The sequence below is a fragment of the Carassius auratus genome, chromosome 22 (genome assembly GCF_003368295.1).
Source record: "Carassius auratus strain Wakin chromosome 22, ASM336829v1, whole genome shotgun sequence".
Classification (NCBI taxonomy): Eukaryota; Metazoa; Chordata; class Actinopteri; order Cypriniformes; family Cyprinidae; genus Carassius; species Carassius auratus.
The window spans coordinates 10,787,524-10,806,258 of record NC_039264.1 but is presented as its reverse complement, the minus strand read 5'-3'; the positions used below and the strand labels follow the sequence as shown (position 1 = coordinate 10,806,258).

At 36.8% G+C, this 18,735-nt stretch overlaps 1 protein-coding gene across 3 annotated transcripts; it reads right to left on the bottom strand.

Moving 5' to 3' along the window:
• Positions 1-68: 68 nt before the first annotated feature.
• Positions 69-18,044, bottom strand: LOC113039676 (ectonucleoside triphosphate diphosphohydrolase 4-like). 3 transcript variants are annotated; one of them, XM_026197686.1, is made up of 13 exons: positions 17,535-18,044; positions 17,264-17,437; positions 14,559-14,756; positions 14,265-14,470; positions 12,025-12,175; positions 11,147-11,250; positions 10,568-10,627; positions 10,306-10,460; positions 6,296-6,462; positions 5,282-5,606; positions 4,963-5,048; positions 3,395-3,556; positions 69-2,019 (listed from the first exon to the last, which is right to left on the bottom strand). In XM_026197686.1, the coding sequence occupies exons 2-13, from the start codon at positions 17,269-17,271 to the stop codon at positions 1,782-1,784; spliced, it is 1,860 nt and encodes a 619-aa protein (XP_026053471.1). In that variant the 5' UTR covers positions 17,272-17,437; positions 17,535-18,044; the 3' UTR covers positions 69-1,781. The 3 variants fall into 3 exon arrangements, with proteins under 3 accessions (XP_026053471.1, XP_026053470.1, XP_026053472.1); XM_026197685.1 differs by having other exon boundaries at positions 17,826-18,044; XM_026197687.1 differs by having other exon boundaries at positions 10,330-10,460; positions 17,826-18,044.
• Between the last annotated feature and the right edge of the window lie 691 nt (positions 18,045-18,735).

The window sequence follows — 18,735 nt, the reverse complement described above, 5'->3', positions numbered from 1 at the left end:
TAGAGATCGTGTCAGTCAAGAGTCTCTTTCAGAACACGTCTAGAGGGTTTTCACTTTAGAAAGCACCATTAGGAAGAAAACACAAAACACCATTTTAATTCATAATTTCTCATTATTTTTGGCAACAGAAATGCTGTAGGAATTGATGTTTCTGCATGCAAACTTTTGTGTTAATATGGTACGTGTGCATGACAAACATCAACAACATACAGCAGAGACTGACGCGAACATCAACACCAACATCTGAGGTTTTCTTCGAGAAAAACAAGTCATTGAGAATTTGCACTGAAATACACACACTTACACATTCAACCAGGACAATGAATGGCGTTTAGATGCATGTTTTTTTATTATTTGTCTCTGAAATCCCCTCATAATACAGTACTTCCTTATGAACGGCAAATTTACCTTGAAAAATGTAGAAAATTAAAGTAAAAGTTCACGCCAAAATGAAAAAAAAAAAAAATATATTATTTACTCCCCTCAAGTGTGATAGTTTCTTTCTTCTGTTCAGTTTTCTTCAACACGAATATTGAAGAATATAGGTAACCCACAGTTGTTGGTCCCCACTGACTTCCACCGAAAAAACCTTCCTATGAAAGTCTATGGGGACCTGAAAACATTTGGCTAACACCATTCTTCAAATCTACGATGGAAAAAAAAAAAGAAATTCATACAGGTTTAGAATAACTTGAGGGAAGTAAATTGACTGAATTAAACCCCTCCTTTTAAAGGTTGGTTCTTATCCCCATTTTATTCCAGACCTGTGAGACTTTCTTCCCATGGATGCAAAAGGGTGAATTTTGGAAATATAATTTGATAGCGAATGAGAAATCTACAATGACAAAAAAAAAAAGCATCACAGAAATACTGGCCCATTCGACTCATACACTATACTCGACTGAAATGACTTCTATTTTTGGTCCTTCTTCACACAAAGCTATTGTTTGGCTTCAGAATTAATACTTTAGATCATAAGTCCAATGATTTGTTTGATGATGCTTTTTTTGTACTTTTTAAATCTTGATCCTAATTCATTGTAACTGCGTGCAAAAGAGTGACGAATTATTAAATCTTTTAGTCATCGACAGAAGTGGTCATATGGGGTTGAACATGACAATTTATTTTTGAGTGAACTGTTAATATATATTGCAAGTTGGAACACAAAGATGTGCTTTTAACTCTGTAATATATTGCACTGATTCTCATCATAGAGCTCTAAATGTTTAAATAACATCACACCGTTTCACCCGCATGTGAAGCCATAGAAATGATGGGCGGTGGCATAAAAAAAAAAAAAAAAAAAAATCAAGATGCACATACACACACACACACACACACACACACACACACACACACACACACACACGCTCACTCTGTTTCTCTTTGGCACAACCAAATCATTTCATAATCATGCGTAGTCTTGAGTTGAGGTCACAGCCAGCAGAACCTTATCTAGACTATAGAGTGTCCAAATTGGGGACAAGTGTATGAAACACACTCAAGTCACACGTCCCCGTTCACACTGATAGTGACATTGAAAATCAAAAGGCAGCCTCAGCGTCCCTCTTAATAAATAAACAACACCACAGCTGATCAGAGGCAGCCATCCGGTCCTTTCCAGAGCTGCAATCTTCACATTACACCAAAGTGTGACTGGCCTTGGCTGCAAATGTCATGTAGAATCATTACTCATTGCTAGTGGAGGAGTGTTTCCAAACCAAAACACCTTCATTAGAGAGCTACGTCTCCTCCAGCTGTTTGAGTGACCGGTCCCAGTCCTACAGGGTAACAGGGAGGTCTGGGGAACCCAGGCCCTCCTCCAGCCACTGGACGGAAGCGGAGGCACTGCGCAGGAGTGTGGAGCGCGTGTGGATGCGTCTCAGACGGAGCAGGTAAAGGAGGATGGAGAGAACCACCACCAGAAAACAGGCCAGGAACAGATAGTGGTTGTTCATGAAGGAGAAGCTGTGCTGCCAGTGAGAGTGAGAGCCCTTCAGACTCTCCTGCGGGATGTCCCTGACAAACCAGAACACGAGGAAAACACGTCACAAATGTACACAAAAACACATTTTCACATAACTAGGCATTATTTAATTAAATATACATCAATTCAAATAATGTTAACATTTAGTTTTAATGTGGTGTTTTAGTGTTAGCATGGTATAATACCAGTAATATGACACTTTTCTAAGGTGTTTACTGCAACTTCAAATAATATTTATGGCTCTATAGAATAGAAATAAATAAATAAAATAAAAAGTGCTATAGAATCCAACTAACAACAACTGTGTGCAATATTACGAAGCATGTCTAATTAATTAAAATCATGAAACATAAACGTTTTCAGATCAATTTATTAAAAGTTTAACAGAAATGACATGTTTAGGGCCCCATGAAATGTTTTAAAACGTTTAAAACGTGTCAGAAATGTACACAAAACATTATGACATTTTCAAATAACTTTTTCTCTCTGGTATTACATTTTTTTTCCTCACCATATTTTTTGTTACCAAATTCTGTGTTTCAGCATGTCTAATTATTTGAATGCAGAAAACAACTTAATTTATTCATTCTTTTCTTAAAGTAGCCTTATGATTTTTATTTGCATTTTCTCAGAAATTATCTGTTGTGTATTTACATTTTTCTGGTTATCAAATGAAGGCACACAACATTAACTTAGTTTATCTTTTAATTATTGAAAACTAAGCAACTAATATTTTTTGGCAAACAAAGGGGATTTACTATTCAAATTAAAACAGGAAATGTTGTGTGATTATTCCTAATCATAATAATGTAATAATGTTTGTTTCATTTTAGTAGTAGTAGTAGATTATGAACATTCTACTGAAAAATGCTAATAGTTACAATGTCTTCAAATCAAACCGGACTTTTATTTTGACGGGTTGCCATGAATACCTTTACAGTTCTGTGTATGTGATTAGATGCTAGTTTTACTCAAATCAAACGGTCAAATGCTCATGAAAAGACTCACAGAGCAGTTCTGGAGATGTTCTTCATCTGTTAGTCCTCATTTATTGAGACCACAGACGCCGAAATAACCGAAAACGCTTCATTATGTAAATGTACCAAATTTTGCCATAAGTGAGACTGCATCATATAATAATTACTGTCAACAGTGTTCATCATCTGTTTGAATACATCTTTAATTGATTTTCCCAAAAAATTCTGCCATATGCACATAAACTGACAGTCACCAGTGATAAGTTACTGCTAAATATTAATCAACACAAAAGCGTTGACTGTCACTTTTGATTAACGAAAGTTCCTGCTTAATGAAAAAAAAAAAAAAAAAATTATATATATATATATATATAATTTTTTTTTAAGAAAAAAAAAAATGCTATAAAAATAAGTTGGTGTATACATGTACCTCAGAGGTAGAAAACGTGTGCGGTACAAAATGGCTCCTAGTGTCCACTGCACTTCTTTGTCGTACACCAGCAGGGCCGTCCTGAGATTCTCATACGCCTCTGGAAACACAAAACCTGAGTGGAGCACCTCATACATCCACGCAGACTTGAAGCACTGATACCTGCAGGGAGAGAGGAGCAGACGGTTTATACCGTTCTCCAAAATCAGCATCGACACTGTGCTGTCCAAACAGCTGATGTGTTATTTTCTACCATACACATTAGAGGTCGACCGATATATCGCTCGGCCGATATATCGCTCGGCCGATATATCAGGCCGATATTTGTCATTTTTTTATATATATATCGGCATCGGCCGATATCCGTGTTTAGTAGCGCCGATTTAAAGTCAGGCACGTCGGCGGGCAGCCCCGTGTTATTGGTGCGGTGGAAAGTGCTGCTGCAGCCACTGCATGTGAAGCACCCCGAGCCAAAACTTTTGGAAGATTCAACAATAGACCTGCGAGATAAAGGTAGTCAGAGAATTTCACTCTGTAAATGGGGTGGAGAAGTTGGCAGCTCTTACAAACACTGCAGCGTGATTGAGGGCTCCGTTACTCCGCCCCGCTCACAGACAGCACCGCGCTCTGAGAGACAGCTGTCCTGGAGCTGCCCAGAACCGTGAATCACATGTGTTCGGAAGCATGGTTTGATGCAGACAATAACCATTTTTCCATCCAACTCATTTGTATTTAGGGATGTCAATATTTGATAATTTCCATGATCGATCGTCGTATAAATTAAGGATCAAGTAATAACCTTAATGCTGCAAAATGCGTCTGCAGCGGTATTATTATTATGTGCAAAAGCCACTTGGAAAAAAATGAACAGACTGCGATGTAAGTTCGAAATTAGAATGCACTTTAGGTGTTCTGTGTCATTTATACCAAACACAAATGTTGCTGGTTGCTAGTGTCTTTGCAGCACCACTGTTAATTATTTTTTATATATTTATTTTTTTATATTTTTCAGTTTAATTGATTTTTATTTCTAAAATTGTATTTATTTAAATGTATTTTTAAGTTTACATTTATGTTCCAACAAACTTGAAAAATTCTACTTGATAAATGTAAATGCTCTAAAACTTTTATGTAAATGATTGACATATATATATATATATATATATATATATATATTACCTGTTTTATATATTTAATACTTGGTCAGTTTATTAATTTGTTTGGTTAACTTTGGATACATTTTTTTTTTTTTTAATACAGTGCAGTGCACTAAATTAAGATGAATGAAGAGATGGTTCAAGTCAGTGCTCAATAAATTATGATAGGTTTAGAAAAAATGTGTTGTGCATCCACTTATTATTAGTGTGACATTTTAGCAAGCAAATCAAGAGGAAAACTCCAAGATATCGGCCCTAAAAATCGGCAGCACATATCGGCCATCGGCTGACCCTGACCTCTAAACATCGGCTATAGAAAAACCCATATCGGTCGATCTCTAATATACATTTATACTGAAGAGAAAATGAGTCAATACTGCCTTGATAGAGGTTTTTGTATTTTAAACCTACTTCAGTCTATGTTGATCAGCATGTGAGGCGTAAAGTCCTCGATCAAACCGCTCTTTCAAAGTCGTCCACTGGGTGGCACAGTAACTCTGAAATTAAACGGACAAGGTCACTCAAAACAAACCTTTGGTCCTTTGGGATACATCTGGATAACTGAAACAAATGCTGTAATAAAAAAAAAAAATCTTGTATCTTTCTTCATATTTTCGTGTATGCATCACAAAAAGAGACATTTTCAAGAATGCTCAAGCTGCGACAGAACCTTTCTTTTTGGGGCTCGATAGCCAAAGAGCAGCATGAACATTGTAAAATGTGAGTGCACCTTAGCAGCGTTGGAGTATTTGGTGGAGTTGTAGTCCCCTCCCATGCGCAGCACATCTTCAGTGCAGTAGTAGAACTCGGAGAAGCCGTAGAACTGGCTGTTGGTGAAGTCGATGGGCGGCTGGTAGACTCCGTTCAGCGAGGTGTTGGTGTCGTTGGTGCGGTTGAGGAACGGCTGGAGCAGCAGACGGCAGCGACTGAAGTCTCCAGTGCCTCTCAGGTGCACCCTCTGCTCCCGAGGACCCACCTCGTCCTGGAGGTCAGCTGGCAGACAGGGGTCCAGGATGGGTGAGTCTGCACTCTCTCCTTGATGCTGACCCAGCAGCCTACAGCCAAGAACATGTGAGCGTGGCGATCGATAAAAACGTCAAATATTCACAATACATTTACAAAATACAATTATCTTGAATCCTTTTGTGATCTTACTGCGCTTACTGCGCACATTAATAGCATAATTAGTACACTGTGAATTAATGATGATGCATTTATATACGGTCACCGTCACTCACAGTTAATTTTTATTAATTGATCAAGGCTGCATTTATTTAATCAAAAATACGGTAAATGCAGTAATATTTTGAAATATTTCAATTTAAGATAACTTCTATTGTTCAGACATTTTATAATAAGAATATAAAGCTTACATTTATATAAAGTTATATAATTCATACAACATCTATAAAAGTATATAAAAAAATAAATAAATTATATATAGTATTTTATTCCTGTGATTAAAGCTGAATTTTCAGCATCATTATTCCAGTCTTCAGTGTCACATGATCAGAAATCAACCTAATATGATGATTTGATGCTTAAGAAACATTTCTGATGATTATCAATATTGAAAACAGTTATTTTTGTGGAAACTGTGATCCATTTTATTCCTTGATTAAGAGAACAGCATTTATGTCAAACAGAAATGTTTACTGTCACTGTATAAATGTATTAAAAAACAACAACTTTTGAATGGTAGTGTACATTATCTAGCTTACGTTCAACACATATTGGATCTTACTTGTTTTGGACTTGTGTGTTGTGGATGAGGTTTTCCTCATATCTCTGGCGGGCTGCATTTCCACCGAAACCCAAAAATGTTGAGACGTAAACGCGGTACACGTGCTCTGTTCTGTGAGCGTCACAGCCCAGGTTAAACTCCGCCAGCAAATTCTTGGCTATCTCCTCCTGGCAGCACACAGACAGAAATATAAGACAGCTGTGGGAGACAGATGTTAACTGAGGTCTCTTCTGGGCAACCATTGAAGCATCTTCCAAAAATACAGAACTACAGATCGACTCTGAAGAGCGCGCAGATTGCATGTTTCTTTAAACGCAGAGCCAGCAAAGCAGCATCATCTTTGTAAAATGACATTTAAAGGAATGTTCGGGGTTCAGAAACAAGTTGAGCTCTATCAAAAGCATCTGTGGCATCTTGTTGATTACCACAGAAAATGAGTGACTCATTCCCCAGTAAAAGTTAACATTTAGAACAATGCACTTAAAAAAAAAAAAAAAAAAAAACATTGGTAATTGTTTTTTTTATTAAATTGTAATTTAGCAGGCAGAAAAACTTCTGTTTTTTAATGGATTTTTTGTTTTTACAAAATGAGAGATGAGAATTCTGTTCAGTGGTAATCGACAGCACAGCTGCGGTTCATTGAGCTAAACACGAACAATCCTTTAACAGCTCTCGAGCTCTAATACAGATGTAGAAAAATACTACAGAACATGAAAACACTGAACGCTTCACTCTGATGTGTTTGATTCCAGCGACATCCTGTTATGTCAGATTAGAGGCCATCAGGATTTGTGTGGAGGAGTTTTCCTCGGAAACAATTACCGTATTTTTTGGACTATAAGTCGCACCTGAGTATAAGTCGCATCAGTCCAAAAATACGTCATGATGAGGAAAAAAACATAAGTCGAACTGGACTATAAGTCGCATTCATTTAGAACCAAGAGAAAACATTACCGTCTCCAGCCTCGAGAGGGCGCTCTATGTGTTCAGTGTAGACTACAGGAGCTGAGCAGCATAGAGCGCCCTCTCGCGGCTGGAGACGGTAATGTTTTTTCTTGGTTCATCTCTCTTGGTTCAGGTCAAATTAATTTTGATAAATAAGTCGCACCTGACTATAAGTCGGGAGGACCAGCCAAACTATGAAAAAAGTGTTACTTATAGTCCGGAAAATACGGTAAACATACAGAATTAACTCAAATATTATATTCAGAAAAATACAAATAAACCATGCATGCACACACACCAAATTCATGGACTGCTAATATTAGATTATGAAACTCTCCCCAAATTACTGGGATTCAATTAAATTCTGAAAATAATGTTTAAATGCATACTCCACAACAAAATGAAAATTGTCATTAATCGCTTACCTCGATGTCGTTCCAAACCCGTAAAAGCTTTGCTCGTCTTCAGAACACAATTTAAGATATTTTAGATGAAAACCGTGAGGCTTGAGACTGTCCCTTAGACTGCCTAGTAAATAACAGTGTCAAGGTTTAGAAAGTATCACTCAAACGGCCTACGGTCTTCTGTGTCAGCCGGGCCACAAGGATGCGCTGTTTTCTTTCAATGCAAAGCATAAATACACGTAGAAACAGCGCATCCTTGTGGCATACGGTGACACGGAGAGACTGTTGAGAAAGGAATTGTTGAACCAAGTCATTATTTTTGTTTTATTAGCATACAAAAAGTATTCTCGTCGCTTCATAATGTTATGGTTGCACCACTGATGGCTAAGGACTATTCTAATGATGATCTTTTTCTGGACATTGACAGTGTATTTTATTTGGCAGTCTATGGGACAGTCACAAGCCTCCCGATTTTCATCCAAAATATCTTAAATTGTGTTCTGAAGACGAACGAAGCTTTTATGGGTTTGTAATGACATGGGGCTAAGTGATTAATGACAAAAATTTCCATTTTGGGGTGGAGTAACCCTTCAAATAGTAGATAAAAATTAAAAGAAGATAAACAGGATTATCTGATTTACATACAGAAGTCTTAAAGGTACAGCAGAAAAAAACATTAAATCTGAGAGACAGAAAGGTAAGAAATGGTCATATGAAGAGGAAAAAAACAACAAACACTCGATCTCATAACAAAACTTAACCATCTTACATTTAGGTGAATTGGGGAGAATTCATATGAAGCTGTATGATTTAATATACTTCAAGCAAAATTGGAGAACGAACTGATGTGACATCATTTCGAACGAAATCCGGCCAAAACAAAGTTTGTTTGGGAGTTTGAAATGGCTTCCCAAAGCGAACTTTCCTGTTCTCTTCATTTTTGTTGTGTTTATTTTGTTACGAAGAGGAAAACAGGCAGCACATATTTACATATTCATTTATAAACGTTGTTTTCATCAGTGTGGGCGGCGTCGGGATGTTCAATAACAGTATATCTTTGTTTTACCCCTAAACTAAGAACAAAAAATAACTGTGTTTTGAATGTATCAGGGCCTCAAGTCATACTGTCCGAATCAGACTGTACGAATTAGTCCAGATAAAATCGTACGGATTAGACCGAATGAGACTGTACGAATTAGTCCAGATAAGATCGTCTGAATAAGCTTGAATGCAACTGTATGTAGTGGTCGAGCAATACGTTATTCTGTTTGGCCGAAGCGTTCGTGGTGGGACTTTTATTTTGACGGCGCTGAGAACACACAGTGCTCACATTCTCCCTCGTTTGCTGTCGTTGTTAACAGTTCTGTCCCCAGACAGAAATCTGTCTAATAATTAGATAGAAATATTAAACAAAGGAATTAAAATGTATACAAAAAAGTATTACGACGATTGCTTTAATACTGTTAGTAATAGACAGGCAAACATTAGAATAGTTTCTCGTGTGCTGTCAGCATTCAGCAAATACACATTTATAAAATTTAAACAAATCCTTGAATGACTAATGGACATCTAATTTCAAAATCCTTGCAAACTTCCGCTGTGAGATCTTGTGAAGTGTGCATGTGACCTGAACGATCGCGTGCACTCTGTGTGACAGTCGGTCCGTGTAAATTAAATACAGACAAGAGGAGAGTTCAGCTTTATTGAGAAGTGCAAAAGGCAAACTTTAAACTCGTGATTTTAAATTATTCTGGGCTTCATGCTTTTGCCCAATGTAATATTCATGTAATTTTCACTGTGTGCTGTATGTAAAATGAGTGTTACCCTGGCTTTATAAAACAAAAACAAAAAAGTGTTTCCTAATGCGCACAAACTTGAGTGTCTTGTTGGTTACAGTGTTTACTTCGCTTTTCATTATATTTGTATTAAATATTTGTTTCTTCGTTAAAAATACATTGTCATTGAAAGTATAAAAGTTTCTTTTACACTTTTTTTTTCATTTCCAAATAATTTAAATTTCTTAAATATTAAATACAATAAATATGTATGTATGTATATATATATATATATATATATATATATATATATATATATATATATATAACTAATTGTATGGATTATTCTGAATAAAAATGTACAAATTAGTCTGAATGAGACTGGACAAAGGAGACTGTACGAATTATGAATTAGTCTGAATAAAATCGTATGAATAAGCCTAAATGCAGTTGTATGGATTAGTCTGAATGTGATCAGAATGAGACTTAATATGAATACGCCACCAATTCACCAAATCAAAACAGTTAAAAACTGCAATGAGAGTGCGTTGCTAAATATTTTTGGTGTAATAAACCATTACAAATATTGTAAATGACTTCAAGAGAAACAGAAGAAGAAGAAAATCTAATGTATTATAAAAGTGGTGAATATTTCTGTGATATAGAAGTGGAGAAATGACTGTTGAAGAGTGATTAGTATTCTTCTCAAAGCTTAAGCACAATGCTGCTATTTGAACATGCAGCAGTCTTATCTCAGTCCAAGGCATCAGTTCAGCAAATTCACCATGGCCTTATACTGCACTGGGCCAAGAACCACAGAGAACAAGAACGAGACAATGAGAACATTCAGCTTTCAAAAATATGGGAAATTTTCAAAGATAATAACCTGTTCTGGAGAAGCAAAGCTTACAGTTTTGGGCACTTCGTATGCGATCTGAGTGGAGACGCCACCCATGTCCAGTACACCAGCCGTACGCTTGCGCACCAGCGTCTCCTGCTGGTCACTGCCAGGAACCTGCACCTCCACCACGGCCTCATGGTCTGAGAAACAGAGGACAAAATATAGACCAAAGTGAGAGGGCAGCTGGAGAGCAATCTTTTGTAGGGGCTATTAATTATGATAAAGAAAATGGTATGATATCACTAACCATCCTCAACATGATTGAATCGGCCGAGAACAAAGTTGATTCCTATCCATGCATACACTCCTGCAATCAATCAATCAAATAAAATCAGTTCCACATAATTTAGATTTTCACTCAAAAGCTAAAAAAAACAAAACTATGTACACTACTGTTAAAAAAAATTGGGGTCAGTATTTTTAAAATAAATGTGGTTTTAAACTTCATTAACAAGATTTCTACAACAAACGGCACAACTGTTTTTCCACACTGATATTAATCAGATACGTTTCTTGAGCATCAATTCAACACATTAGAATGATTTCTGAAGATCATGTGACACTGAATTTCATGCTGAAATTCATCTTTGATGACGAGGACAGATTACATTTTAAAATATATTGCAATAATAATAAAAACTTATTGTAAATTGTAATAATTTCACTGTAATGCAGTATTTTTAATGTGTATTTTTTTATCAAATGCATGCAGCCCTGATAAGAAAAAAAAAACCCTCAGTATTAGTAGTGTAGATTTGTGCAACATTTAAATGTACCCCTTTATTTACGATCTAATAACTCTGGAGGTGGTCTAGGTGCGTCTTACCTTCCTGTTTGCCTGAGATAACTTCCACATGGGAGTCGGAGAACAGGAAGTTGAAATTTACAGGAATGTCAGTGCGCAAATCCTCCAACAGGGCTTCCTGTTGGCTGCAAACAAACCCAATCTTAGCAGATGCGGCAGCTAATTTGAGGTTTATATAGACCCCTTTTGCGCTGACGTCACAGGTACGTCACGGTGCTAGCTGGAGGCAAAACAAACTGAGAACTGGAGGCGGCTAATACAAACCAACACAGGGTCGGCTACTCAAGGAGCTTAAAATGTCGTCTTGTTGTGTTGTTGGTTGCCAGAATCGACGGAGAACATTTTATATACATTGTTGTGATTAATTGTGACCGGAATTTAAGAACATGGTAAGAAAGAATAAATACAGAAAGTTTATAATTAATTTGCAGTCTTCAGAATTTTTATTTCTAGAAAATATTTACATCTTAATAATAATTTTACTGTAATGTCACTCTTTATTTAATCTAAGGATTTATACGCCCTCAGTTTCTCTTTACTATACACGCTCGGTTTCTCTATCAGGTAAGTGTAGATGTCAGGCCACTCAATCGGAGGTAATCCTGTCAGATCGTCCATCCCATGAGTGATTGTGTACAGGTCGACCAATCTCCGTCCGTTAAAGTTAACTTTTTTAAATGATTATCGCGGTCCCGGACAGTGAGTGACCTTAAATATTCAGATAAAACAGATATAATCAGATTTTCTCCAGCCATTGTTAAAAAAAACAATCTAAGAAAACACGCTAGCTACCGTTTGTTCAAGTGTTTCTGCCTCCAGCTAAGCCCCGCCCACACAAATACGTCACCTTGTTTACCAACTGTAAAAGGGTCTATTTGTGCGAGTGTGTGATCGGACACCTTTCAGGCAGGACTCTCATTCCTGCGGTGCACAGGATGTAGAGAGGCGTTTCCTGGTGCTTGTTCTTAGGGATGTGCTGAGCAGCAAAGCTCAGCAGAGGGCTGATGTAGTCGCTGGCCTTGCCTGGTGTGGATGCATACTCTGAAATACCTGAATAGACAAAAGAGACAAGTGTTACTTGTATGACTGGGTATTGACAAACATTTCATGATTGGATTTAATTCGATATACCAATTAACTTGGATATATATCAGGTACAGAATATATTTACATTTAAATTGTATCAGTTCTTATAATATAAACTTTATAAATGATATAAATAGGTTTCTACTCCAATTCATGTTTGCAATCTAAATATTTAAAAAGTGTCTGTCAAACTTGTATTCATCCCAGATTTACACAAAAACATACATTAAATAAGATATCACTTAAGTAAAAAAAAAAATCATATGATAAGTTGACTAAAATATAATGAATATTTCATGTAGTGCCTCCGCTCTAGACATTTTTCTAACTAAGTTAGAAAGTTAATGGATACTGAAAGTAAATGCAGCATTAAAGGTCCCCTTCTTCGTGATCCCATGTTTTAAACTTTAGTTAGTGTGTAATGTTGTTGTTAGAGTATAAATAATATCTGTAAAATTCTAAAGTTCAATGCCAAGCGAGATATTTTATTTAAGAGAATTCGCCTACAAAGAACGACCCGTTTGGACTACATCCCTCTAGTTCCTGCAGTAATGACGTCACTAAAACAGTTTTTTGACTAACCTCCGCCCACGGGAATACACAAAAAAGGGGGCGTGGTCTTGTTGCGCTCGCATGGAGAAGGAGGAAGTGTTTGAAGAGTGCGTTTGCCACTATGTAGTATTACACCAGTGTATTTTATTATTTAAGTTGGTGCGTTTAACAGTTTCTCTGTGAGATGCATATTAAAGTTAATAAATGCAGCGCTGCTTTGTTTACAGCGGTAACCAAGGAAACACTTGAAGCTCCCCCTGCTGGCAGAGAGTGAATCTGCGTCTCGTTCAGCTCGTCTGCTGTTTCGGTTACATGCTGATATTTTTTATGTATAGTTTCACAAAACCGAAGTCAAATCATTATGTTTTTGCTTTTCAGAATTTCTATATTATACAATCTGATTTAGATTAAACACTGCTTGTGTTGCAGGTATGCAGCATCTGTTTGGATCATGATTAAAATGCAGTGGTTGCCTCTAATTTTATATGGAAAGAGCACAGACAAAGCATTATTTTATTATATGAAGTGATTTATTTCTGTTATTTATTTATTTGATTTAGGGCTTATTTTAAAATTTAAAATGTAGTTTTGTTATTTACATTTACATCAGATTTAAATTTTGTCATTTAGCAGATGCTTTTTCGAAAGCGACTTAAAAATGAGAACAATAGAAGCAAACAAAACCAACAAAAGATCAATAAAATGCAAGTGCTATATTAATATTATTATAGTGTTATATTTCAATATCACAAAGAAATGTGCAAAATTTTGTCCAATCAATAATAAAAGGACACATTTAATTAATAATTTGAATCGAATTGTGAGTTGAGTGAATCGTTAAATCCCTACAGTTAGTCAATCTAAAATGGACATTTTACAACAGCTGTGTGCATCCGTATATTTATTTGTTGATTCGTTCATTATTTACTCAAAATCTTAAAATTAAATCAAAAACAAAATAATACTTCAATACTATTACACTGTAAAGTGTTTTGTCTATTGTTCAGTAACAGTTCGCTCACACTCAAGAGAGCACAGACTAAAAGACTGATTCTTGGGATTCATTCTTGGTTCATCAAAACGAGAACTGATTAAAATCAGGAAACTGATGTTTTATTCTATTAAAATCTTATAGGCCTAAAATCTAATAGAAAGTTGCTTACGCCCTGGAATGTACAAAACTGATGAGAAACATATGGTCAGACATACATTAAGGGCCTCAAGCAGAGGGCCTCCCCTCTCTAGGGATGTATGAAAAGTGTAGTCTAAAGGAAAAGTTTGACTATGTGGAACCGCCCCATATAGAAATATATAAGGAGAAACCAAATAACATTTGAGAGATCTCCTTGCAAGGACCTCTCGGCTTTGTTTTGCTTAAAATAAAGTCTTTTCTTCTGAGAGAAAAATCCCTGACTGAGTTCGATTCTTTGGAGAACCGGCAAAATACACCACATCACCACTTCAAGACGCCTGCTTTCTGTTCATTCATTCCCACACTGACCTGGCTTGATCTTCATCACTACAGGCTTCCTGTTCTGGTCTCGCATCTGTTTGATATCCAGGAGCTCATGCGGGTTGCCGTTGTGCCGAGGCCAGGTGTACACAAACACACGGGAGCCACTGCTGCCACAGTCCACCACCAGCCCGTAGTTCAGGTTGGGGTTATTGGTGTCCGTGGCCTCCATGTCCGGCACCCGACCCAAACGTCTAGCGGAGACACATCAATCAGAATGATTCAGAATCGATTTGCTGAGATGCATAACAGGAATAACAGAACTGATGAGCACTGCTTTACGTGTGGAGGTGTCGGTCCTCTCTTAGCCAGCTGTACTGGCCCTTCCCTGTGACCAGCAGCAGGTACAGCAGCCCCATCACACCCGCCAACAGACCCAGCAGCAGCAGCTGCCTGAAGGAAGGCAACAGGAACCGCGGCAGAACCACCGGAGACAGGCTGAAGTGCCAGGATGCTGGAAACAGACAGGAAATGCTAATCCTGTAGAGAGAAAAAAATAATGATGATGAGAAAACTATCATGGTTATTGGATCCTCTTAGCTTGGCTGCTCACACAGAAGTCACTTTCAAACCAAGCTGCAAACGTGGTGAATAGATTCACAGGACATACTTGGCGAAATCATTCAGCCTCACACAAAGTTCCCAATTGTGTGGATTGCAATTGGAATAACTGGATTCGAGCTGATTAAATAAATGTGACCACACATCTAGTGTTTAATGTTCAGTTATGTTGAACATTTGAAAGAGTTTCTGTTGTGGACGTTTTTTGGTGGTTTACCATTGTACTGAAAAGCATTGTGGTTAGGATATTTGCTTCATCCATTCAGCTATGCCAATAGCAAGTAATGCCAATTAGTAAACACATAGAAATCAGAAAGTATGTTTCTGGTTAGATTTTTTTTGTGGAAGCCACAGAATAAAAAAGAAATAAAAAAGGTAATTGTGACTCAATTATGATTTTTTCTTGCACCGCGAGATATAAAACTAGAATTACAAGATATAGGCTAAACTCAGAACTGCTAAATAAACTCGCAATTCTAAGAAGAATGTCTTTATTATTCTTTTTTTTTCTATTAGAAATGTTTCTATACACTCTATGGCAAAAAAAACACAAAGACATTTGTCCTTAGAATGAGAAAAGTCTGAATTGTGAGATTTAGTCTGCCACAGTGAACCATTTACAGTAAGACCGCGATTGTGCGTTCAGAAAGCAAATAGCAGCTCTTCTAATTTAAATTGACTTTAAATGTTTGTCAAGCAGCAGAAACTTCATATAATAAACAATAATTTGCCAATAATGTATTCGTCACTACATATTTATGGCCACTTTTGAAAAGCACCTCTTCATGAATCTTTTCTAAACAGTGGTTCGGAGTAGTGATCGACCGATGTATCTGTTTACCGATATTTTTCCCGATATTTAAGCATTTTTCCATAATCGGCTATCGGTTTTGTAATATCGGATTCGCCGATTTATGGCGCCATCTTGTGGCCGTTTTGAGATTTCCGCCATTGCAGCCCGGGCGTCTGAGGAGATCAGTCAACAACAACTCAGTGCACAGGTAAATATATGTTCTACTTGGTTTGCTTTAATTAATCAACTTTATTTAACATAACAGACATGCACAAATGAGATCTGAGACATAAATTCCTGATATAGTTAATTTATGCAGCTTGTTTCTAAACAATTGAGACGAACTCATTGAGTCACGTAGTGTAATTCATCATGTCCTGCCCCAATAGAGACGTATCTTTACATGAATTAAATAAAACAGAGATGAATGAGTGCATGTTGAAAATAAAAGCGTTGAATTTAATTCTTTATCTGTTGTATTTGCTCACCATTAGTCTAGAAGAGAAAGTTTGTTCATATTGCTTAGCAACTGACGGATGATCTGGAGGCTTAAGCACGGCGACTGAATGAGACTTTTGACAAGATTATCTTGTTTAAACACCCTAGATTATATTATCATTTACTACATAACAATTATTTCGCTAATACACATATAAATATAGCCTACCGCTTTGTGGAAATTAATTATTTATTATCTCCATGCGCGATCGCGGTTGATTAAATTATAGTCAAACAGCACTTGGTCAGTTGGCATTTCATGATTTAACGTTAGATTAAATCTAGATCATAAAATGCCAACTGACAAGTGCTGTTTAACTTTATATAGTCTCGGGAAAAAAAGTTTGTTCATATTGCTCAGCACCTGACTGGGTTGATCAGGAAGCCTCAAGCACGGCCACTGCATGACATTTTTGAAGGAAGCAGGCTTACAGGGCAGAATGCTGAAAGACTCTGTTTTCTACACTAAAACCTAGTTCTGCTTAACTGGGAGTATTAAGTTACACTACTAAATAGCTATGCACCCCTAAATAGCCCTCCCGCCCCCACCAATATGTTAGAATCATTTTTGTGCTTTATTTTTTTACCTGTTTTTATTTTTTTACCTCATCAAAGCTTTTATTTTAAAACAAAGACACTTAGGAACAGTGCGCTTAAATTTTTTGGACTCAGACCCCTCTATTTATTTGTGTATAAATATAATGTTTGTTTTTTTTTTGTATGCAAGGAGGGAGTGATTGTTATAAATAAAATGTTTTTTTCAGCTCATTTGTGTTGTAATAATTGTCAGAAACAGAAGTATAACAGTAAATAAATATCGGTTCTGCATATCGGTTATCGGGTACATAAACATACAAATAATCTGTATCGGTATCGGTTATAAAAAATCAATATCGGTCGATCACTAGTTCGGAGCGCGTGTCAAAATGCCAAAGTCACGTGATTGCAGTACACGAGGCTTTGTTGAATCATCAGTGAATCATTTTGCAAAGCGATTACTTCAATTCATTCGAAGCTTCGAAAAGATTTGTTTCTGCTTACATCACTTCCATTACACACAGTACATGCAGTTTCACATCAACTCTTTTCCTTTGGAGAAAACCACTTTCCTCAAAGACTTTAGTGTTGTACTTGCCTTCCCATTGCTGGAGTGGATGAGCAGGTGATGTGGACGAATCAAACCTTCACTGGCAGCTGCTTCGAGTACAGGTGCATTCCTCCATGACGTCACGTGTCAGGGCATCCTCATCCTCCTCGTCATCAGGGGCTTTCACACGTGTTCAGGTGTGCTAAGACGACGTGGCATGTCCTGACACGAGGAAGTGAAAACAAAACCGCAGCTCAAGAGTAGAAGTTCACTTGTAGACCAAACGACAGATCACAGTTAATGTCTGTTGGTTGCCTACATAGATATCATTCATCGGGGCTTTCAAAGGCGCATACGTTCCTCATAATTCACGAATCGCACACACCCTACATGCTGTCTAGATAGGCAGCTCACTAGATTTCGAAACACCACCACAGTTAACGTCAGATCAGGCCGAGGACAGTTTATATGATAAACTGATGCCTGTTTTATAATTTAAAGCATGTCCGTAGGGTTTTGGGAGACATAGTCGACTGATTACATGCTGCCATATGTGTTTAAGATACAAGTTATATAAATATCTGTCTGATCGTAAGGACCGGGTTCTCACCGCTCGGCTCCGTTACATCAGGGACGGATGCGTCAATAATAAAGCCATCCTCTGAGATTTATGAATTCTGTGGTCCTCTCGGTGAACTCAAAAATATGTCACTTCAGTTCCTTTCAGTTCAAATGCTGTCGAGAAAAGCCGCTAAGATAGTTACCAACCAACAGTTCAGTTCGGTACTAATAATAATAATAAAAAAAAAAACGGCCAGTGCGCGTGCGCGCCAAAACCGGAAACTCGCGTCTGCGTGTACACTGCTGCTCTGACGTCATTTTGCGCTTCCCATTCGTCACTAATAAACATTGCGTGCATACTTCAGTGATCAGATAGAGTTGACAAAGATGAAGTATATTTCATACAATTGTTAATTTCAATGGGGAAGTTTCATATTCATTAAAAGAAGTGGTCAGGCTCCTTATCAAACATTTCTCATTTTCTCAATGATTTCAAGCTGTATTGTAAGATTCTATGTAACTGCACAAGTAAAAAAGCTATTCGAACTCATAATATTGTAAACAGGTATGCTATTGTATAAAGTAATTTTTTCCTACACTTTTTACTGTTTCTCGTTGTATTGTTTTGCTGTATGGCATAAAAAAAATTAAGATTAAAAAAATAATAATAATAACGAAAAACTTTTCCTTTATTTATTATTGCGAATAATGGAAAATAATTTCCTTACCCTAGGTGAAATACTTTGTTTGGACTTGATAATTGGAAAAAAAGGTGGACTTACAGAAAAAAACTAAATATACTTACTTAATCCTCTTATCTTTTAACAAAGCTTTATATACATAAATGTAAGTTTCAAGCGAGAAGCCACTTTTTTATGTTTTGCTTGATGAAATACAATTACTTTTGGGACTACAAAAGTGATGTTTAAACAATTAATTTGTGAGTTGTTCAGTCTTTT

What these genes read in the sequence shown, in the direction of transcription:
- LOC113039676 (XM_026197686.1), bottom strand. An exon ending in GAGGACCGACACCTCCACAC is followed by an intron (nt 14,471 to 14,558) that starts GTAAAGCAGTGC and finishes TGTCTCCGCTAG; the next exon opens with ACGTTTGGGTCGGGTGCCGG. An exon ending in TATCTCAGGCAAACAGGAAG is followed by an intron (nt 10,628 to 11,146) that starts GTAAGACGCACC and finishes GATTGATTGCAG; the next exon opens with GAGTGTATGCATGGATAGGA.